General features: G+C 39.7%; 1 protein-coding gene and 1 long non-coding RNA gene across 4 annotated transcripts in view; one reads left to right on the forward strand and one right to left on the reverse strand.

Moving 5' to 3' along the window:
* Positions 1–3,180: 3,180 nt before the first annotated feature.
* On the reverse strand, positions 3,181–8,407 carry LOC102991395 (uncharacterized). 2 transcript variants are annotated; one of them, XR_003677482.1, is made up of 4 exons: positions 7,991–8,407; positions 7,757–7,900; positions 7,256–7,414; positions 3,181–4,050 (listed from the first exon to the last, which is right to left on the reverse strand). It is a non-coding gene; the product is annotated as an uncharacterized lncRNA (long non-coding RNA). The 2 variants fall into 2 exon arrangements; XR_448004.3 differs by having other exon boundaries at positions 7,757–8,407.
* A 54-nt stretch (positions 8,408–8,461) lies between these two features.
* CFAP97 (cilia and flagella associated protein 97) overlaps positions 8,462–23,583 on the forward strand; it is a 30,211-nt gene continuing 15,089 nt past the window's right edge. The window contains exons 1-2 of one of the 2 annotated variants that reach the window (XM_055080937.1): positions 8,462–8,691; positions 16,173–17,233. In XM_055080937.1, coding sequence (XP_054936912.1) covers positions 16,177–17,233 — 1,057 coding nt within the window. In that variant the 5' untranslated portion in view covers positions 8,462–8,691; positions 16,173–16,176. The remainder of the gene's footprint in view (positions 8,692–16,172; positions 17,234–23,583) is intronic. The other variant, XM_007111315.4, reaches the window with a different exon arrangement.

A 23,583-nucleotide genomic window follows, 5' to 3' on the forward strand; every position in this document is an offset into this window, starting at 1 on the left:
GCGGAGCGGCTGGGCCCGTGAGCCATGGCCGCTGAGCCTGCGCGTCCGGAGCCTGTGCTCCGCAACGGGAGAGGCCACAGCAGTGAGAGGCCCGCGTACAGCAAAAATAAAAATAAACTATTATCGAAGAGGTTATTAATCAAAAGAAGAAATACCAGTGTCCAAAGACATACACTGCCCACCCATGTATTCACATCATTGTAATAAATTTCCCTGGAATGGCATGGATTTCAAGTGGGAGATGAAGTAAGAGGTCTAAAAAAAATTATCCCTAATATTAAGCTCTAACAAAACAGCGTAGAAATGAATTATTTTATGTACCTATATAAAAATAAATACGTTCACATTTGTCATTTTTTTTAAGTTTATTGTTTGTTTGTTTTTTTGTGGTACTCGGGCCTCTCACTGCTGTGGCCTCTCCCATTGCGGAGCACAGGCTCCAGACACGCAGGCTCAGCGGCCATGGCTCACGGGCCCAACCGCTCCGCGGCATGTGGGGGAGAGGCCACAGCAGTGAGAGGCCCGCGTACAGCAAAAATAAAAATAAACTATTATCGAAGAGGTTATTAATCAAAAGAAGAAATACCAGTGTCCAAAGACATACACTGCCCACCCATGTATTCACATCATTGTAATAAATTTCCCTGGAATGGCATGGATTTCAAGTGGGAGATGAAGTAAGAGGTCTAAAAAAAATTATCCCTAATATTAAGCTCTAACAAAACAGCGTAGAAATGAATTATTTTATGTACCTATATAAAAATAAATACGTTCACATTTGTCATTTTTTTTAAGTTTATTGTTTGTTTGTTTTTTTGTGGTACTCGGGCCTCTCACTGCTGTGGCCTCTCCCATTGCGGAGCACAGGCTCCAGACACGCAGGCTCAGCGGCCATGGCTCACGGGCCCAACCGCTCCGCGGCATGTGGGCTCTTCCCGGACCGGGGCACGAACCCGTGTCCCCTGCATCGGCAGGCGGACTCTCAACCACGGCGCCACCAGGGAAGCCCTTATTGTTTTTAATATCAGTATTCACGGACCACTCTATTCTTATTCCTTGTAAGTCAAAGACAAGGAGATAATGAGTGCTTTAGGCCAGATGTGACTTTGCCATGCCTAGGTAATTACAGGTGAGGACATCAAAAGAAGTTAGCACCTTCCTGTCCTCCTTGTCTTCTCTTTTTTATTTTTAAATAAAGCAGTGTAACTGATTTTGAAGGCGCCCTTTTGCCTCTTAAATAGTTAATGTTCATCCCGCTGGGGCTCCTCAAAGTGTACCTACCAATTCCAAATTATTTCAAATAAAGCATGGTAGCCTGTTATTACCAACACTCATATCCATATTTTTTGATCATTTACATGCCTGGGACAGTGGGCTGAGGGCTTTACATACTTGATATATATTTAAAGTTTTCCAAAATATGGGTTTACCATAGTTGACAATAATAACTAACTGAGCACTTACTGTGTCAGTTACTGTTCTAAACACTAGACACGCTTCATTTAATCTTCACAACAACCCCTAGAATGTTATCTCCATCTACCCATGAGGAAACTGAGGCACAGAAGGTAAAATAACTTGCTCAAAGTTACAAAGCTAATAAATATCAGAGCTAGGATTTGGTTATCCACCATGATGTGGTCTGGCTCTAGAGCTTGTGCATTTAAGCACTATGCCACGGTGCTTCGTAAAAACTCTGTCCCTTTTTGTCATCCCACATTCCAAAGGAGAAAAAACAGGGTTTAAATCCATGAGCTTAGTGCCTGTATTCCATGCTTTTAAAATTGTTTAGTTTTGTTGCTTTGTGAGTATGGCTCGTATCTTAGCCAGCCCCCTGACAAGTGCAAAGTGATTTATAATAGTCACTAAAGTCAGTAAAACCACAATCAGTAAAGGGGAAACTATCTTTTATTGAGAGCCCTGGGCTGTAACTCTTAAGACCATGATCTCACAAACACACCTGTATATTGTTGCCAGGAATGCAGATCTGGAGAAATGTACACTCGTGGTCAGAAAACTTCCTTAAAGCATATGTCGTATTGCTAAGTCAGCATTGACAATTCAAACATTTACTTAACAAGTAGTAGTTGGGTTTCCACCCTGTGCAAGGTCTGAGGAACACTGAGAGGTGGTACGATATACAAGGGAGTGCCTGGGATCAGGAGGTATTGAGGGAGAAGTTAGGTATTAAATTAGAATCCGGTGTTCCCTCCCATAAGTCGGTGTTGAGTCCTGCCAGGTCTAAGTTAAAGACCAAATTAAGATGCCTTATTTATATTCCTTATGGCCAGCATATTCTGATGGGTTATAATTAAATGCTACACAGGCTATCTTCATTATTCTCTTATGTAAGATGGGAACGGTGTCTGTCTGAACTCACTGGGATATTATAAGGACAAATTAAGTGAAAAATTGACATTTAAAATATTAGATAGTGTAAATAGGTAGACAACACCCAATCTCTGCCAAAATATGTGATGCATCTTCCCCTTCACTATTTAGTATATTTCTCCTTAAACCCCCTGGCTCTCCTTGAAGGTAACCACAGGATTAGAGAGAAAAACACAGTATTTGCCTTTGACCACTTTGGGTAAAATTGTGAATAGGTATTAACATGAATCAAAAGACCTAGGTATCATTATAGTTTCTCCTACTGATTCACTGCAAGACCCTAACAGGTCCGTTAACCTCTCTTTCCTGTAACTTTCAAGCAGAGTGTGGTTTACAGAAAATACAGATATAAGTATGGCCAAACTTCAAAAAGTAAAAGTGAAAAAATTATAAAATACTTTAAAAACAAATAGTAGGGCTTCCCTGGTGGCGCAGTGGTTAAGAATCTGCCTGCCAAGGTAGGGGACACGGGTTCGAGCCCTGGTCCGGGAAGATCCCACATGCCACAGAGCAACTAAGCCCGTGCGCCACAACTACTGAGCCTGCGCTCTAGGACCCGCGAGCCACAACTACTGAGCCCGCGTGCCTGGAGCCCGTGCTCTGCAACAAGAGACGCCACCGCAATGAGAAGCCCACGCACCGCAACAAGGAATGGCCCCCTCTCACCGCAGCTAGAGAAAGACCGCGAGCAGCAACGAAGACGCAATGCAGCCAAAAAAATAAAATAAAATAAATAAATTTATTTTAAAAAATAGTAGACTGTTAAACCTTAAAGGAAACATACTGCAGCATTTTGAAGAGGAAGATGAATCTCTGAACAAAATTTTAGAACACAGATATATAAATTATGCTGAGTGGGGCTCCTTATTAGTAAGTAAAAATATTCATATTGGGAAACTTTTCAGGCAGAAGTGTCTTTGTATTAATCTTCAAAAAGAAAGAGAATGACAAAGGAAAGTATTGTAAACTAAATTAGCTGGTATCAAGATAAAGAATTGACGAGGGTAGATCACACAAAAAAAGGATAATTTCAATTTACTTAAGTTTTGACCTGAAATTTAGGGAAATAGAGTATGTCAATTATCTGCTGTTGTATAACAAACTACCACCAAATAAAAACCATTTTATTTGCTTATGATTTTGTAGGTCAGCAATTGGGCTGGGGTCATTGGGCAGTTCTGTTCTTCTTTCCTGGGTCACTAACAACGCTGTGATCTCCTGGTGCATGGGGCTGCTTGAGCTATGGAACCTCCATTGAGATGGCTTGTCTCTGCTCCCTGTGTTCTTATCCTCCAAGAGGTAGCTTGGGCTTCTTCACATGACAACCTCAGAGATGTGATATATACTACAAGTTCTTTTTAAGCTTTCGCTTGTGTTACGTTTGCTAACATCCCATTGGCCAAAGCAAATCATATGGCCCAACCAGGAGTTAAATAGGAGAGGGGGCCTACGCGTGGATTTAAACATTGGGAGGTGTAATTCATTGGTTCCATTACGTTAACAACCCGCCACAATTTACTCTGACAGAATATACTAATCAGTTTTTGGTGGATCATCCGACTGGTCACCAAAATCAGTAGCATCTAAGGACTTATCCCTCAATCATGTTAAAGTTCACATTTCTTGTTCCTGTTCTTGTTCATATCTGCTTCCATCTACCTATGAGATAGAGGAAAGAGCCTGGATAAGGATAGGGACATAGGAGGCAGTGTACAACTATGTTTGTCAGCTGGAAGTTTGGTGATGTAGCCGTTAGCTTTATTTTACCCTAACATTTTCAAGTTATGAAACACAAAGCATAAAAGAAAATTCTAAGCTCATTTAGATTTTGATATCCAGTATTATTGGACAGCAGATTATAGAGAAAGAAAATAAATTGTTTACTTTTTATCTAATTTCTCCAAAATATATGCACACTGAAAAACTTTGAAGTGACTTATATGCTGTTTCATATTTGTCATGAGCAGAATAAAATATAAAGTAGGCAGCACACAATTATTACATGTACTTGCATAAATTAGGAAAGGATCTTGAATATTTTAAGATTAACGCTATGCATTTAAGATTATATAAAGCTTTTATACACTACCTAAAAGAAGTCAGTGTCTCTGATTTGTCATTTATTTGCTATAGGAAAGAGAACATATTTTGGGGAAGTAAAAATTAGTATTAGAGAATTAATCACAGTTCAGAACAGGGGTTGGCACAGAGTAGGCCCTTAATTGAAATATTTTTCAATGAATAAATGTTATCCTTCTAGGAAAATATATCTAGAATAATTGAACAGACAAAATAACAGTAATAAAAATATTTCAGATTTGAACAGGAACTTTAACTTTCAGAAATCCTTTTTAAAACATATGTTTCTCACTACAACTCTATAAAGGAATATAGAGTTAAATATTAAAATCCCATTTTGCAGATGAGGGAACTGAGGTTCAAAGAAGTTACATGACTTGCCCAAAATCACATAGCTAGTTGGTGGTAGGACCTAAATTATAGGATTCTCCTTCATTATGCTATCCTTCAAACACAATAGTTAAAAGTAACGTCAAAGGACAAAACAAACTGCTTTCTGCATTACATGATACAAAACCAATACAATAATAATGGCATTCATTTGGCTTTTTTCCTGGCCACACCACACGGCATGTGGGATCTTAGTTCGCTGACCAGGGATCCAAACCACACCCCCTGCATTGGACTGCCAGGGAATTCCATACTTAGCTTTTAAATAGATTGTAAACTTCTGAAAGGCAGTACGTGACTTCCAGTCATTCTCTCACTCAGTCCAAAAATATTAGCCGGGGCTTTGCTAGAAAGTAGTATAAAATACGGTCTCTGTCCTTGAAGAGCTCACAGTCTAATTAAGGTGTCGGGGGAGGAAAAAGGGGGTGGGGAAGGGAGGCATAAGGCAATGTAATACATAAGAAAGGTATTACCAAGTTCTAGGGTGACAAGAGGAGAGCTATTTCTGCTTTGTGGGAGTTAAGGAAATTTCAAATGTTACCTCTCCTGGGACTCTAAGTCATTTTGCTTTCTGAATTTCTTCTATTTATTATAGCATTTAGGTATGTTGAACTAACCTTTTAGATACTCAAAAGATATGGGACTACACTACACAATTTTTAAGTTGGTTTATAAATTTTAACGCAGTAAATATTTCATCCTTCAAAACTTGATTCCTAAATTTAAAAAACAAAAGTCTTCCAATGGGTGTACATTTGCTCATAACCTAAAGGAAGTTTAGCATAGTGAACAAAACTGCCAGATAAAATGGAAGAGTATTTTAATAGCTCTCTATAGAAATAGTCAAGCCTATATTGTTTCGAGAGGTTTACAAATAAGTGAGGAACAATTTTTTAAAAGGACAGGAGGGATAATATTTACATCTTTTCTGACAAAAGAGTCCAGATTCAGTGAATCTGGGGAAAGACCTTTTTTCACCTATGAGTTGATGACCTCATATGAACTATGAAGAGGAACAACGCAAATAAAATCTGTCATGAAGGAGCTTATTTACAATATAGTTCATTGGTTCATTCATTCAATATAGATGCTCCTTCAGGAAAAGAAAATCAGGGAAAGGGCAAAACTTACAAATTCATAGCACAGAAAAGAGCCAAAATTAAAGCTTGAGCTACAATAATCTTATTTTTTTATCATGGTAAAATATACACAAAATTTACAATTTTAGTCATTTTTAATATAATTCAGTGGCATTAATGCTTTCACATTGTTGCACAATGTCACCACTATCCATCTCCAGAATATTTTTGTCATTGCGTACTGAAACTCTGTACCCATTAAACAATAACTCCTCATTCCCTTCTCCCCGTGGGAATTTCTACCCTAATTTCTGTTGCTATGACTTGCCTATTTTAGGTACCTCATGTAAATGGAATCATATTTGTACGTTCCTGTCTAGCTTCTTTCATTTAGTGTAACGTTTTCAAGGTTCATCCACGTTGTAGCATGTGTCCGAATTTCGTTACTTTTTATGGCTGAATATTTCATTACTTGTATATACCACATTCTGTTTATCCAGTCATCTGTTGATGGATATTTGTTTATCCAGTCATCTGTTGATGGACATTTGGGTTGCTTCCATCTTTTGGAAGCATTATTGTGAATAATGCTGCTCTGAATATGGGTGTATAAATATCTGTTTGAGACTGCTTTCAATTCTTCTGGGTATACATCCAGAAGTGAAATTGCTAGGTCAGATGGTAATTCTGTGTTCAATTTTTTGAGGAACTGCCACAGTTTTCCACAGCGGCAACACCATTTTACATTCCCAAGAGCAATGCACAAGGGTTCCTATCTCTCCCCATCTTTGCCAACCCTTGTTATTTTCTGTTTGTTTTCTTTTGTTTTAATAGCCATCCCAATGTGTGCGAGGTGATATCTCATGGTTTTAATTTGCATTTCCCTAATGATTAATGATATTGAACACCTTTCTATGTGCCTATTGGCCATCTTCTTTGGAGAAATGGCTATTCAACTCCTTTGTATAATAAACTTCTGACCACAGGGTAGACAACCATCCCTGGAAAATGGTGTCAGCATAGTTTTGTCAAAGCAAAATTCAGTGAAATCCTTCCTTTTAGTCTCCTAAAACGACAGAGAAATGACTCTCTGTGCTTGTTGGTAGTTACGACCAATAAGTACGAAATGCATAATGAAGAACAAAAATAGAGCCAATTCCTTAGTGAGACTCCCTAGGATACGGCTAACCAGGAGTTCCTTTCCCTATACTTTCATGTAAAAAATATTGGGTACCTATTGTATTAATTTCCTGTTGCTGCCGTAACAAATTACTACAGACTTAGCGGTTTAAAACAACACAAATTTATTCTCTTACCTTTCTGGAGGTCAAAATCTAAAATCAAGGTATGGGCTGGGCTGCATTTCTTCTGGAGGCTTCAAGGGGAGAATCCGCTTTCTTCCTTTTGTCAGCTTCCAGATGTGCCTTCAATTCTTGGCTCACTGCCCCTTACATCACTCTGACCTCTTGCTGCTTCTTTTTTTAAAAAAAAAAAATTTTTTAACCCAGTTTTATTGAGGTATAATTGACATATAACATTAAGGTGTACAACAAAATGATTTATGTACATATTACGAAATGATCACTGCAAGTCTTGTTAACATTGATTACCTCACATATATACAAATTTCTTTTCCTTAGGATGAAAACTTTTAAGATCTATTCTTTCAGCTACTATCAAATACACAACAGGGTATTAACTATAGTCACCATAATGTGTATTACAACCTCTTGCTTCTAGTGCCATGTCTTTTATTAGTGACCCCGAATTTCTTGCCTCCCCTCTTATAAGGACCCGTATGATTACATTGCGCTCACCTGGGATAACCTAGGTTGATTTTCCCATCTGAAGATCCTTAATCACAAAGTCCCTTTTGTCATGTAAAGCATCATATTCACAGGTTTGGGAATAGGAGGTGGGCATCTATGGGGCATCATTGTTCTACCGCACCTACTATGTGCCTGCGAGTTCAAAATTGAAAAATTGCTGCATTCAACACATTGGACAGAAATCATTTTTCTTAGATTGTTTTAACTACCCATCTCATTTACCAGCAGTCAGAGGCCTTTCTAATGTGTTACCAGCCCCTGGTCCATAAAGCTAACTAATTCTTTGAACTGAACTTTGCTGATAGAAATAATCACAGACACAGCCGCCTCCGTATTTATTATCATCGCTGCTGTTCGGGTACAAGATAATTAAAGCAGCTTTCCCCATGACATCAGCCACTGCAACAACTAGGTCCACCCGCACTGCGGTTAACAGCCGAGAGGCAGCAGCAGTAACACCCTGGCGGGGCACCGGGCAGCCGAGGGCGCGGGGATCACTCTCTTCCCGCGTCCCTTGTCATTCGAGAAGAGGGTCGTCGGGCAGGCCTCGCGCCCCCCGCCGGCCGGAGCTGGGCCGGCCCGCCGCGCTCTGTGACACTCGCCGCGAGGAGCGGCGCCGCGCTGGGCCTCGGGCACCGCCCAGTTCCCACGGGACTCGCCGCGTCCCCCAGCGACCTCTTCCCTTTCCGCTCTCTCCGCCTCCGGAAGCTCGAGCCGCAGCCGGGGCCGCGTGGAGGGGCTGCGGGAGCGCGTGCGCGTGCGCGAGGCTGGAACGCCGTGGGCGGAGCTGGGCTGCTACGGGGGTCGCGGTGCCCAGGTGAACGGCGTGCGGGCGACCCTTTCTCCCCTCGCAGAGCCCCCGCCCCCCGTTCGGGATCCGTTTTCCTGTCTGGAGCCCAGGCCTCGGCGAGCACGCACGGTCGGTATGCGGAAGCCGGCGCGGGAGGTTAGGAACGCGGGCCGGCCGGGCCCCCAGCCCTGCGCCCCGCCTCCTCTGCGGCCCGGGCCGACCCTCGGACGGCGGATGTAACCACCGCGTAGGCGTCCGGTCCGGCGGGACCATGGGGCCCGCAGCCCCAGCCGGCCGCGGTGGGACGGCCCGGCCTGCCCTGGGGCGCGTTCGCGGGTGGCTTGGGGGTCGGGGTCGGCCGTGAATTTAAGACGTGGTCCTGACCGGGATCCCGGCTCAGGTCACCGCCGCCCACCTCCGGGGACTTGACCTTGACCCCTAAGGCGGGAGGGGGATGTCAGTTATTATCCGCTACCTAGCGGGATCAGGAGGGGGTCGTGTAAGGAACCTGAGTTTCTGGAATAAACGTGTTTACTTTGGCCCGAGATTTTCGTGTACCCAGTCGGTTACCGTCTTTGGACCAAATCATATGTCAAACTACAGAAATGTAATGTCACAGTATCAAAATGGCAGTTAAAAATGCCAGATTCCGGGCTTCCCTGGTGGCGCAGGGGTTGAGAGTCCGCCTGCCGATGCAGGGGACACGGGTTCGTGCCCCGGTCCGGGAAGATCCCACATGCCGCGGAGCGGCTGGGCCCGTGAGCCACGGCCGCTGAGCCTGCGCGTCCGGAGCCTGTGCTCCGCAACGGGAGAGGCCACAGCAGTGAGAGACCCGCGTACCGCAAAAAAAAAAAAAAAAAAAGCGCCAGATTTCTATTTGTGTGTTTTCCTGATGTGACGTGAAAGCATCAGTATTTCTAATGCAGGTTCTGAAAGGACTGTGCAAATTGTGTGTCCAGGTGATTTCCGGGCACCTTTGGCAAGTACTTGTCCTCATTAAGCACGAGCAGGGTTATTGCAGCCTGATGAACTGTCATTTGATTTGAATCTCACTCACTTTGAAGTGAATGTTATCAAAAGGACTGCTTAGTGGGACAGTTGTATAATTTTTCCGGTAATTAAATCACCTGAATGTTTAAGTCCTTACAATAACCGGTCTGTTGGATGTTATGAACCTAAACTTCAACCTAAACTTCAACCTGAAAAGTCTCCCAGGCAATGGGCTATGCACCCCTGTCATGAACTGTGACCATTTAGGGAGACAGATGCTTACACCTACGGGGGACTACAGGAAACTTGAAAATGCAGATAAGGGGATAGTTGATTCAGGTGTGTGTGAGGGGTGGGGGATGAGGGGCAGCTGTAGGAAACTAGCTCAGGTGAAAGAGGTGATTTTTGTGCTTACGTAACTGGCTATCAAAGAGCAGAACTAGGGCCCAGCCTTAAATCTCCAAACTCCTTCATCAGATAAACAGTCTTTGAATGTCTAGTATTTGTCAGGTCCTACTTTAGGCACTAGGATATAAAGGTGAGCAGGATACCAGGAGTTCTCAGTCTGGTAAGACAGGAAAGGCGGGAAACAGCTTTGAAAAACGGGGATTTCAAAGAAGGATCTGTAATCATTTGGCTTACGGTTAGACTTTGGGATTTAGACCTACTTCATGTTAGGGTTGGGAAAGGTCATAGCCTCCAAATTTATAAATTCCCTCTGCAGCATCCCAGCAAATGGCCATCCAGTCTTTGCTCCAACATTATCTAGTGACTTAACGGCTCCTAATTTTAAAAGGCAGCCCATTCCATCTTTCAGCAATTCTAATGTTAAACTCAGAACAGCTTTCGTATGCACTCCATCTGTTGATGCAAGTTCTACCTCTGGAGCTACAAATAATAGCTCTCACGTCTGTTTCATATCACAGTCCTTCAAGTATCTGAACACACCCTTTCTCTTAGTCATTTCTTTTATTCCTATGAGCCCTTGCTCTGTAAACCAATTAATCATAACTTCAGTTCTAGACTCTTGACCATAGCACCCAGGGCTAAGTGCTTCATTCAAAAAGATGTTGTGGAAAAACCTGAATGAGCTTTTTGGCCAACCCAATGGTTTGAGCAAGCAGAATGCAATGCAAGTTCTCCTACACTGTATGTTGCTACCCCAGGTTTAATGACTTCCAGAAATGTCACTCTCCTTGCCAGAAATACCTTTGGAATTCATTACTCTCTTTGGAAAGGGGGTTGGGTCTCAAGCTCAGCTTGGGATACAGAGTCACACGTTAATTCAAAGTTCTGAATTCTTATTACCTAGGTTAACAATTTACCTAAGGTGACTGGTTTATTTAATTTGCAGTGGCAATGAAATTTGTTCCAGATTACTTTGTTAGAGGAAAACTGCTACACAGCAAATATATCTAGTAAAATGTGTGGCAAACACTGGCATATGTATCTAATTTTAACTGTACAGACCACCCTTTTTTTGCAAAGAACTGTTTCTAAAGCTCTGTTGCCAAACAAGTCCCATTTCCCTTAAAAATCCCTGTGAGGGGAAGGTCTCTTATCTTGCCCACTGTTTACCATCAAATAAATAATAGATATCACAACAATGTGTTTTAAAGTTCAAAAAAGGAAGTCTCAGTTCCTAGCCTTTTGGAAGGACCATACTTTGAAGCAGAGTAGAACAGTGGTTAGTAGCATGATCCTCCAGACAGCCTGCTTTAGAATCTTGGCTGTGCCGCTTCTTAGCTGTATGGCTTCGGGCAAGTTCTTGGTCTGCTTCAGCTTCCTCTCTGCCAAATGGGAGTGAAGAAATCTCTTAAAGTTATTGTAGAGATTCAATGAGTTCATACTTGTAATGCACTTAGGACAGTGCTAACATGTAAGTACTCAATACTTCTGGCTATTAGTAGTAGTAGTAGAATAACAGCACTAGTACAAGTGAGACTTAGTTATGTTAGTAATTTTATTTCCATAGAAATGTAAACAAGTTTTGCAGAGGGCTGGAAGTTGGAATGATTTGGATGATTAGCTTTTTTAAAGATTTGTTTTTTAAACTGGCTAGGAAAATTTGTGCTCTGGGCTGTGCTATGAAACCATTCGCTTTTAAAATTTGAAGAAACTTGTAAAAAAATTTCTTGAGTCCTAAAGGCTATCTTAATCATGGGAAAAACAGTAACCACAGCTCTTCTATTCCAGCCCTTGACATTTTGGATTAAAAGGTGAATTATCTTACAAAAAAGGCTGACTTTGGGGAGAATTTAATGACAGTGTTAATAAGAGCTGTCCATCATTCCGTAGCTGATTTGATTTGTTGTTTTCCTTTTTGAATTCAGGTGGGCAGAGTTGGATTGATAATGCTCAGCCGTACTCTTTAGGTCTGTGATGGCCTGTAATCACAGGCCTCTGCCCAGGTTCTTAACTTGTCTCCTTTGTCCACCTTCCCAGACTCATTCCTCCCTCCGCTTATAGGCTCATACTCTTAGATGTTTAATGTACGTCCTCCCAGCCCATGCTGTAGAATTTTATTTATATGTTTGTGCCCTTGAGAATTTAGTTTTGTGTGTGTGTGTTGTTTTTCATAATTGTATTGTCATCCATTTAATTCTTTTCTCTTGGTAAACATAATTTTTGTAGATCTCAGCTTATCCTTTTTGACTGATATATAATATATCATATACCACATTTTGCGTATCCGTTTTCCTCTTGCTAGACATTGAGTTTTTTCTAAGTCAGTGCTGTTACAGACAGGGCTGTGATGAACATCCTTGTCCTGTGTCCAGGAACACCCAACTGGGAAGCATCAGAACCAAGTTTTGAGCCTGAGTGTGTGGCTCAGTTTGTTCTTTTTCACTGTGCAGACTCCCTGTCATCACTTACTTGCTTAGTTTATTGCATGAACACTATTACAATAACAGTAATGGAAATATTAAAAATGCAGCGGGATTGTTGATTTTTCAACTCTTCATTTTTGTTCTTTTTTCCCCTAGTTTTTGTTTAAATGTCTAAATTGTATTATTAACCCAAGATGGATAACAATTTTGTATTATGCATTTTTCATGCTGATAATAGCACCTAAATCAGGGGTCCACAAAATTTTTCATTAAAGGGGTCAGTTGGTAAATATTTTAGGCTTTGTGGGCCCTGTGGTATCGGTCACAGCTACTTAACTCTGCAGGTGTAGTGGGAAACTGTCAGAGACAGTTCCTAAACCTGTGAGTGGGGCTGTGTCCCAATAAAACATTATTTACGAAACAAAATGGTGGGCTGCATTTAGCCCAGGCACAGTAGTTTGCTGACCCCTGATTTAAATAATTATTTTAATGGATTCATAATATTCCTATATTCAAGTTTTTTTCAGTATTAAAAGAAATGCTGTAACGCACAGTCACAGCCACTAACCATCAAGGAAATGATCTCCCTAAGACTGAACGTCAGAAAAGTAAAGAAGAAAATTAGTGATTTAAAGATTGAGCCTGAAGCTGTGACCTGTGAATATCACGTGGGTTAAGCAAAAGCATCATAACCTCTGGATGCCACACAAAGGAACAACAAACTTTGAGAACTTCAGAGCAGTAGCTGAGGGTGGTGCTAATGCCTTAGATTTTAATCACATCTCTCATTTAAGCTGAGTCTGATCAAAACGGGGGAGTTGTTAAAAAGAAAACTACAGGCTCCAGATGGAGTCACGTCTGCTGGGCCACCCCACCAAACCGGGGCTTCATACCTAACCTACTTGAAGCTTCAACCTCCCCCAGAAATGTAGTCTTAACCGGTCAGTCAGAAATGTTCCGGTCAGCACCAGTGAGGTAATCTGTCACAGGTAATCTGTCATCTCCCCAAAGGGAGATGACGTAAACTGCCACACAGACCCCTTTCGTACCCCATGGGTAGGTTACCTAAGCCTGAAATAGTCTTTTTTATATATGAGTTCCTCGTCTTGCCGTTAAAAACCTTTCCCTTTCTGTAGCCCTTTGGAGCTCCCCTCTACTCTCTGGGTGGGATGCTGCCTGATTCATGAATTGTTCAATAGAGCCAATTAGATCTTTAAAATTTACTTGTTTGAATTTTTCTTTTTTTTAACATGTAAAACCTTTGGGGAGGAGGCTTCCTTCTGTTGATTGGAATTTTAAAACATAAAGAGGGCATTAATCCGTGCTACAGGAAATAATATTTCTTGTATTTAATATTTATTAGGAATAAGTTTTAATTTCTCTGAAATCTTTAAAATCTACTTACATCTTATTTCAGTTTAAATATAATAATGTGTTAGAATTTTAAAACTCACTTGTACTTAATCCTCTCTTAATTTATCTTCATTTAGCTTAAATTTTCCTGAATACTGTATACCATTTGCAAACCTGCTTAATTAATGACACGATTACAATTTTAGTATATTTGATTTTCTTAAGTACCTCAAACAGCTAAAAAGACACACTTACAGATCTCACAAAGGAAACCTGAGTACTTAGATGTTTTTTATAAACCTAAGTCTAAACTTACTGATTTAATCAGATTCCCTTAAGTGTTTAAAAGTTGATTACAGTTAAATTTTTGCAAGTTTAATATATCAGAATCTCTTAAGTTTTTCAAAACTTTAATGGCAGAAACCTTAACCTATCATATTAATCTGCCACATTAGTGTTAATAGTATAAGTTTGGTTGCTTTTTAAATCATGTCTCTACCTGCTTGTTTTTATAGATTGCAGGGTCACTTAAACAAAGGCTGCAGAGTATCATGGCTGATTTAGGATACAGATTACATAGTCTTTTATTGCTTGATGTGGTGTAACGGAATTAATCATGATTTGAATATAGTGAACCCATAATTGGATTGTTGGCTACATATTATTATTATTGGAATTTTGTATATACCTTTCCCTTGACATGGCACGTGTTATTTGCCTCTTTTGAATATCATTATCAACTAATGGCTTTCCACAGAATTACTTTTTTATTTTTAAGTGTATTTTGTGTTTTTTTGTTCTCCAGTGCAGGATTGTCCAGCTTGGACAGTGGAAGCCCCTTTAAACTGAATCCTTTGTTTTATTACCACTACTCTGGGCTTATTGTTTGTCTTTACCTCCAGAAATGGAATCAGCTGCCTTCCAAAGGATCTTGGTTTTGGGGGGTGGTTTTAGTGGAGAATAGTACTAGAGAGGTCAAACTCTGAATTCTAGATTATTAGTGACAGGTACTGTGACACTGCTGCGTAGACCCCTGTAATAAGAGAGAAAGAAAAATATGACTTTATACTGACGTTTCCAGTTTAATCCCAATTGCTTGAAGTATTAAAATACTTTAAAATCAATTTTGATTTTTTACCTTAGTAGTACACATATAAATTTACAGGTCAACTAATAGTTTAAGATTTATAACCAAAATAGTGGTTCCGGCACCACGTTAGCAGCAATTGCTTTGAACTTTGTAATCCATTTCTAATATTTAACTCCATGTGTCTAAATAATATGCCTTAATTTTTCCATTTTAGAAGCCTGTCTACTAGCTCAGTAGATACTAAATCTCTCTTACGGTGGACTCCCTTTAGCACAATGAGACGTGCATACTTCCCCCTTTTTATTGTGGTTATGTAATAATATGTGATTAAATATTGAGAAGATTTTCGTCCAAGCTGCCTGTACTGTGTATACATGTGTCTTAGAGTTTCTGTTCCTCTTTAAGAAGGGACAGAGGGAGCTTTTAATTTTAATAGGAGTTACGTCCTGCTGCTCTGCCAGTAAGGGCAGTGAAGGAACAGAACGGGACAGAGACAAGCGCTGAAAGAGGGAAGCTTGTTAATCCCCATTGAACTGCTTCTACCAGAATGATGTGTGTTTGGGCTGGCTAGGCTGATCTGAAGAGGTTTTAACACCACCCTTTCTTATTCTAAACTCGTAACTGTACTTAATATATAGAATTCAGGTTTTCCTCAGAGTTCAGTCTAGGTATCCATGTTTGTGATATGCCTGATGATCTCTTATTATTTTCTTGTGAACCAAACTATTAGACTGACTTACTGTTCAGATCATTGGTGCTACTCGATATTATCCCTGTAGCCCCATTATCATTTCACTGAGTTATTGGGTATTTATTTATTTATTTATTTATTTATTTATTTATTTTTGGCTGCGTTGGGTCTTCACTGCTGCCCACGGGCTTTCTCTAGTTGCAGCGAGTGGGGGCTACTCTTCATTGTGGTGTGCAGGCTTCTCTTGTTGCGGAGCACGGGCTCTAGGCGCGCTGGCTTCAGTAGTTGTGGCGCACGGCCTCTAGAGTGTAGGCTCAGTTCTTGTGGCAAGCGGGCTTCAGTGGTCGTGGCTCACGGTCTCTAGAGCACAGGCTCAGTAGTTGTGGCACCCGGGCTTAGTTGCTCCGCGGCATGTGGGATCTTCCCGGACCAGGGATCGAACCGGTGTCTCCTGCATTGGCAGGTGGATTCTTAACCACCGTGCCACCAGGGAAGTCCGAGTTATTGGTTTTTTGGTGGTGTTTTTTTGTTTTTTTCATGTTTCTCTTTATCTATTACCCAAACTTCTCAGTTTTCGAAAATTTACAATTACTGTATAAAAATGAAAAGTATTTGGAAATTACTCTTTAGTCTGATGGTTACACTTTCCCTCTTTTCAGGTATATGTTTGCCGTCATGGATCAGTTTGGAGATATATCAGAAGGTGAAGTGGACCATTCTTTCTTTGACAGTGACTTTGAAGAAGCAAAGAAATGTGAAAGTAACTCAGTTTTTGACAGGCAAAATGAAGACGCTGAAGAGAGAATAGATAAAGATACGGAAAATGTAAACTTGAAATTTGGAATACAAAGAAGGAAAAATGATGTTACTGAGAAGGGACCTGAAAGAAATGAGAAAATTCCTCCAGAAGAACACCCCATAGAAAATGATGATATACAAGCTAGGAATTCTTTGTCCGTGACCACTTCTTCAAGATCAAAATTGTGTGATGCTACAGTAGAACATAAAATACACTTGCCCATCCCAAGTTGCATTCCCAAAATTGTAAAAGAAGGCGAACGTGATTACTATACAGATGGAGAGGAAAGCAGTGATGATGAGAAAAAGCATCACATCAGGTCAAAGTCAGCTAAACCATCTAATAGCTTCAAGAAAAGCATAAGTAAAAAGTATTCCAGAAGTAATTCCTCTTCCTCCTCTTCCTCTCTGTCCTCCTCATCTTCAAGTTCCGATACAGACTGTTCAAATACCGGGTCTGATGTCTGTTTATCTGATTCATCTCCATCATTAAAGAAGCGTCTGTCTGGTGTAACCCACTTGACACCAAAACAGAAATATAAACTGGGAGAAAAATCAACAGGAGCACAAACTTCAAGTACTAAACCAGATGTCGGTGACTACACCGAGGAATCTGAAGATACTGTGACAGATGTCACTCCTTTATCGACTCCGGACATCAGCCCTGTTCAGTCTTTTGAACTGGGTGCATCAAACGATCAAAAAATGAAAGTTAAAAGGCAAGAGAACGTGAGTCAAGAAGTATATGAAAATGTTGAGGATTTTAAAAATAATTCAAAATCTTTGAAATCAGCCAAAAAAGGGAAAGAAAAACATGAGCCCAGTCTTGCCTCAATGTCGGCAGTGTTGGATTCCAATTTAGACCACAGATACAAGCAAAAAGTCTTACATGACACAGTGGACCTGAATCATCTTTTAAAAGGTAATTTTTAAAACTGTGTATTGAATTTAAATATTAAACTTAATATTATATTGAGCTTAAATATTAAATGATATGAATTTGCCTTGATTTTTCTAGTAGGTACATTTTATTGTTTGGGATCATTGATATTATCATAACTTTACCAAATATTCCATTTAAAAATATCTGGAATATCATTGTTTACATTACTGCAAAGCTACTCAGCTAGGACTAGAAACTACTTCATAGTGATTCTGTTTAGTGCCTTACAAACTCAAAATGCCTGGAGAGACCAGATGGATAAAGTAAACAAGAGAAGGGGAGCCAGATGTTTTCCCACGTTTGGTAGAGACACGGGCGTAAGATATATTTCACTTTCTTCTTTGAGAAAGGCAGCAGCGCTAAAGTTAAAATAACCTGACCTGTTTCAGGGAAAGTGGCAAGAATGCTGGCAAATTAGAGAACTTAAAGTAAACTGTAGGAGACTATTCAGATTTTAAATTAAAGGCTAAAGAGCATTACTTGAAAATAATTACCAAGTTGATGAAATAGCATAATTCAAGTTTTAGTTGCTTTAAGATAGAAGTATTTTAGAATTAGGATAATCCTGATTGCTGTATTTGTCTCAATTTATTATTACCCATTATTTAGTTTGAAAGGAACAATATATTCCAGGTGAAATAAAAGCAACTTTGAACTTTATCTTTGACTAGTTAATATAAAACTGTAAAAATATTGAGCTTGCTGGTTAGGTTTTAGGGCAGTTGGAGATAAAATTTTTAAGTTGTAAATAGGACTCACTGTCTTTGAAATGTTATTTGAAAGAATAAATCTTCAGCTACATAATTTACATATGGTGACAATGTAAGGGCATAAATAAATCCCCTATTTAGTCAAATGAGTCTCATAGATTGATAAAGTGTATTTTGGAGCAGTTTACACTTGTGAATGTTCCCTCTTTTATAGGTTTTCTTTGCCCTGATCAAACCTATTGATTGTTTAGTGTGTCTGAAAAATCAGATTCTTGGCATTGGCTATTACCATCTAGTGGTTAAGCCTCTACTCAATATATCTTTCCTGATAAATGCTCATTCAGTCTCTTAAAACTTTCGGGATTGAGTTTTCTATTCTTGCCTCTCTCCTTCTTCCCCTAACGACCAAGAGTGATCTTTTAAAAAATAAATCAATCCTACTAATTTCCTTCTTAACTCTTCAGTGGGCTTACTCTTAGGTTAGATCCAAATTCCTTATCATAGGCTAACAGACTTTATATCAGTGATTTTCACCCGAGGCAGTACATTAGCATCACCTGGAGAACTGTTAAATTATCAAAACAAACTGTTAAATACTGATGCCTAGGCTCTGCCCTGAGATTCTGATGCATTTGGTCTAATATGCGGTTAAGAGTGATGAATGATTCATTGCTGTCCGTCATATGGATACTTACTTGCCTACATCTCCTTTCCTCTCTCTCTCATTACCTCTTGGTCCAGTCACACTGCTTCCTTACTGTTCTCAGAATACTTTGCATTCATGAGGCATTTTGCACTTGCCGTTGGCCTTTCTCTTTGTAGAGGCTACTTCAGTCTGTTTCTAGGGTCTCAGCTTCTATGTCACCTTCTCAGGGATACTCTTTCTGAACATTCCGTGTAGAAGCTGCATACCCCACCCCTGCCTCTCTGTCACAAAAACATATTTCCTTCCATGAGACTCTGGAATTAGTGTAAGCAACATGAGGGCAGCACCTTATTCCTTGATGGAATCCCCAAATCTAGCAAGTATTGGCACATAATAGACAGTATTTATTAACTGAAGGACTGTGAGGGCTCTTCTGTTGTTCACAGCTCTGATGGTCAGGAAGTGTTTGTCATGTTTCACTGAAATTTGATTTTGTAACAGTTACCCATTAGCCTTAGGTTTGCCATCTGAAATACACAGACTAAGTCTGTGCCTCTGTCTGCATTATAATCTTTAATATATTTGATTAGTATTCTTCTCTAGGGAATATCTCTAATTTTTTATCAAGCCATTCAGTGTAACAATTTTCACTTAAAAAAAATTGTAATGGCCACTTTGCAGTCTGTAAGATCAGGTGTATGACGAATTGGGTTGATAATTCGTCAGGTTGAGGGCTGCCTCTGTCTTCATCTCTTCCGGATCTCCAGCATCAGTCCCAGTGCTCTAGCATAACAGTTTTCAAACTTTTTGACCTTAAGACTAAAAGCACTTTTTTAGAAATTATTGAGGACCCCAGGAAGCTTTTTTTAGTGGGTTATATCTATATAAATATTTTTACCATATTAGAAATTAAATCAGAAGTTTAAAAAATACTAGTTCATTTAAGGATAGTAATAGTAAACCCATTATGTATTAATATAAGTAACATGTTTTATACAACATAATCAGAGTTCCAAAAAAGTTCGTGATTTTGGCTAGTTTCTAATGCCTGGCAATAGCTGTATTCTCATGTCAGCCTCTGCATACAGCTATTATGATATATTGTTTTGGTTGAAGTATATGAAGAAAATCTGGCTTTACAAGGATATATAACTGGAAATGAAGTGTTTTAATAGCCTTTTCCATTTTAGATTTTAGATTTTTAGATTTAGATTTTAGATTTAGAATTTTAGATTTTTTTTTGATACCGCACCAAGATTCCACAAGTAGTAGTTTCTTAAATGTTAGTTGCAGTGTACAATTTGAAACTGATATTAATTTGTAGTCCATTACATGAGAATTTATTGCTCGGTCTTACATTTTGAACGTATTGTTTGCCCTTGCATGGTTTTGTAACATGATATATAGGTTATTTGGAAAATGTTGGTTCACTGAGCATATAAATGTTGACATATTTCATAGTACACCATACAGAAATCACAGTTGTTAATATCACTACCAATCTCACTAGAAAGCTCCTGGGAAGCTATCAAACTCAGGTTTATCAAAAATTCTAATTTTTGCTAAAATGCTCAGATTTTATGATTGCCAACAGATACTGTCAGTTGTTTTTCTTGAAGTGACAGGTTTCTTAAAATCATATTTGTAATGCAAAAAATTGGAAGGTAGTTGAAATTAAACCATAAGTGATAATGCAGACTGCTCCTAATATTTTGTATTAATAATATGCATCTTAATATATTTGCTTTTTCTTCTGTGTCAAATGTCTATTGCTACATTGTTCTTAATAATTTCTACTGTGATTTATATGTGTTTAAAAGTAGCAGCCAAACGTTTGGCATTATAAAGTATCTTACAAAATTTTCTTAGATTAGAAAAGTAAGTATATTGAAAGTAAATGTTACAGAAGATAAATGAAAATGTATAATATGACTTGTAGGTTCATTTTAAGGGCCCACTGTTCCATTTTTTAATTTTTACAAGTACTATTTGATTCCACAAATTATAAGCATCACTCCATTCTAGGAATGAGAGAGGACACAGCCAATAAAAATCTTGCTTTAGGAAGAAAACATTTGACTCTTTTGGAATTGTCAGGTTTTAAAAAAACCATCTAATGGAAAATAGTCTGTGATATCTGAGCTTTTTGTTCAGTACCATCAATGATTATCTCTTTGTATTATTTAGGGTGATTTTGGATGTAAGAAACAGAAATTCATAATTCCCAATGTTGCTCACATAACCGGAAGTCCAGAGATAGACCAGCTTGAGGGTTGACTGACTCAGTGGCTTAAAAATGTCCTCCGGGACCCAGGTTCTGTCACTGTATTCCCCCAGCCCTGGTGTTGGCTTCATCCTTAGGCTACCAGGAGATGTCTGCAGCAACTTTTAGTATCCACATGCAGACATGACAGTGTCCAGAGAAACGGAAGCTGCCTCTACGTCTGGCTCTCTTAGAGTGGAGGAACCTTGAACTGACTTCCATTATGTCTCATTGCTCAGAACCGAGTTACACTCCCATTCCTGGAACAGTGATTGGAAGGGGAATGGGATTATTCCAGGCCAGGAAACTCACTCTGGAGTCAGGGTTGGGAGTCCGGAGAGGGAGGTCAACTCCTCTTAAGGACATAGCTTCATGGGGAGGAGCTAGATGTCTTAAAAAAAAAAAAAAAAAAAAAAATCAGGATGTGTTAATAAGTAAGAAAGAGGAAAGTAGTGTCAGGGTGGAGAAAATTTCCCCACTCTCCTTCTTGAGTTCTTTTGGCTGGCCTAAAAATTAAATTGAGGCAAAACAGTAACAGGAGAAAAAACAAATTTAAATTGTACTTATGGAGGTCTCAGAGAAATAGGAGCTAAGAAGTAACCAAGGCAGACAGCGTTCATACTTTTTAGACAAAGAAACAATAAATTTTGTGAGGAATTGACAGGACAAAGAAACTTAGGTTTGGGTTTTTAATTAGTGAAGAATCTTAACAGGGATTGGGCTTGGAGTAGTAAATCAGCAAAGAAGAACAAGGCTTGTTTATACAGCCTTCTTGGTCCCCAGTTCCCTATCACTGGTGATAAGGTTGGCTCTCTCCCTCCTGGTACAGGGAGGGCACCTTTCACATTGAGAGATTCAGTTCTTGTTTTCAGGGAGATGGGAGGGTCAAAGTGTCCTTCTTGCACCAGCTTTTTCTTAAGTAATTTTAATTCAAAATCATCATTATGGCACTTTGGCATTTTGGAGCTTTATCCACTAGGCCAGAGCTTCTCAAACTTCAATATACATACAGATCACTTGGGGATACTGTTAAAATGCAGATTCAGGTTCAGTTAATCTAGAGTAGAATCCAAGGAGCTGCATTTCTAGCCAGCCTGATGGCGATACCAATACTGCTGATTCAAGGACCCTAGTCTGAGTATCAAGACATTAAAAAAACTACCTGGTTCCATTGAAAATAATTAAGGGGTATCCCTCACAACTCTTATCTAATCCATTTCTGAAACTTTTTAGATTACAGAAAGCCTATATATTTTTAAGTTTTAAGTTGGAAAAATGATAATCCACCCCAAACCCCTTATCCGTTTCCCAAATATAATTGAAACACTGAAACACTGTTTTAACCCAGAAACTGAGCTAAAATGTCAAAGGAAAGCTTTGTTCATACTGCTGCACAGTAGGGAGCCCTGACCGCAGTGACCTGCCAGTAGGCGGTATTCAGGGCTTCTACAGGCACAGGAACAAAGCAACGTTTTGCCCATTGATACATCTGTTAATTGGAGTCAGTAATAACCCACCAAAGATTCTTTATAGTAGTAAAGTATTTTAAATACTGATTATGGAGTTCAGTCTATCGCATAAGGTATTTCTTTAGATTTTTCAAATTACTCATTCTCGGTTTACCCAGTGAAGCTTTTCAGATCCAAGAATATTTTCATTAAGTTTTCTTCATTTCTTTCATTAAGTTTTCACATGTCCAGTTTCCACGGACATATGAGATGCGATGTGTGCATGGCCAAGCTATGCCCCTCTGCACTCATATCTCAATAAGCCTTATCACTTCCAACATTTACCCCACTCTGTGGGCCTTTTAGGCCTCCTTGGCTCACCTAGTTTCTTCACAGCCTTTTCCACTTCCTGGGAAGTTAAATTCACTTAATGGGAGGAAGATGATAGTGATAATGCATAACACATTTTTAAAAGTATGAGCAGGACCTGTGATCCCATCAGAGACCAGCTGAGTAGGAACACGGCCTGCTCTGCATCCTCTCAGTTTAAACATTCTCACATCAAGTACAGCTACAGTAAAACACTTCATTTGTTCAGATAGTGAATTCTGAGGTAAATATTTTGCAAGCTATTACAGCAAATATTGGGCAAGAATTTAGATAGAGATGCCTCTATTAGCTAACAGTGTTAACGTTATTTATTGGTTTAAAAATGTTTTGTTAATACGTTTGTGAGTTCAAACTAAAAAATATTAAACCTGTGAAAGAAAATTAATAATAAAAGAACATAAAATCAAGTGTCCCAATTATAGGCCATGGAATAATGAAACAGTGTTGAACTTGAATACTCACATAGAGGGGTGAAGAAAATTCTGAAAGAGGAATCAGAACCGTTTAGGCTGGGGCTTCCCTGGTGGTCCAGTGGTTAAGACTTCTCCTTCCATTGCAGGGGGTTTGGGTTTGATCCCTGGTCAGGGAGCTAAGATCCCACATGCCTCGGGGCCAAAAATACCAAAACATAGGGACTTCCCTGGTGGTGCAGTGTTTAAGAATCCACCTGCCAATTCCGGGGGCACGAGTTCGAGCCCTGGTCCCGGAAGATCCCACATGCCACAGAGCAACTAAGCCCGTGCGCCACAACTAGTGAACCTGTGCTCTAGAGCCCACGAGCCACAACTACTGAGCCCACATGCCACAGCTACTGAAACCCGCGCGCCTAGAGCCCGTGCTCCACACAAGAGAAGCCACCGCAAAGAGAAGCC

This window comes from Physeter macrocephalus, chromosome 20 (assembly GCF_002837175.3).
Source record: "Physeter macrocephalus isolate SW-GA chromosome 20, ASM283717v5, whole genome shotgun sequence".
Lineage (NCBI taxonomy): Eukaryota > Metazoa > Chordata > Mammalia > Artiodactyla > Physeteridae > Physeter > Physeter macrocephalus.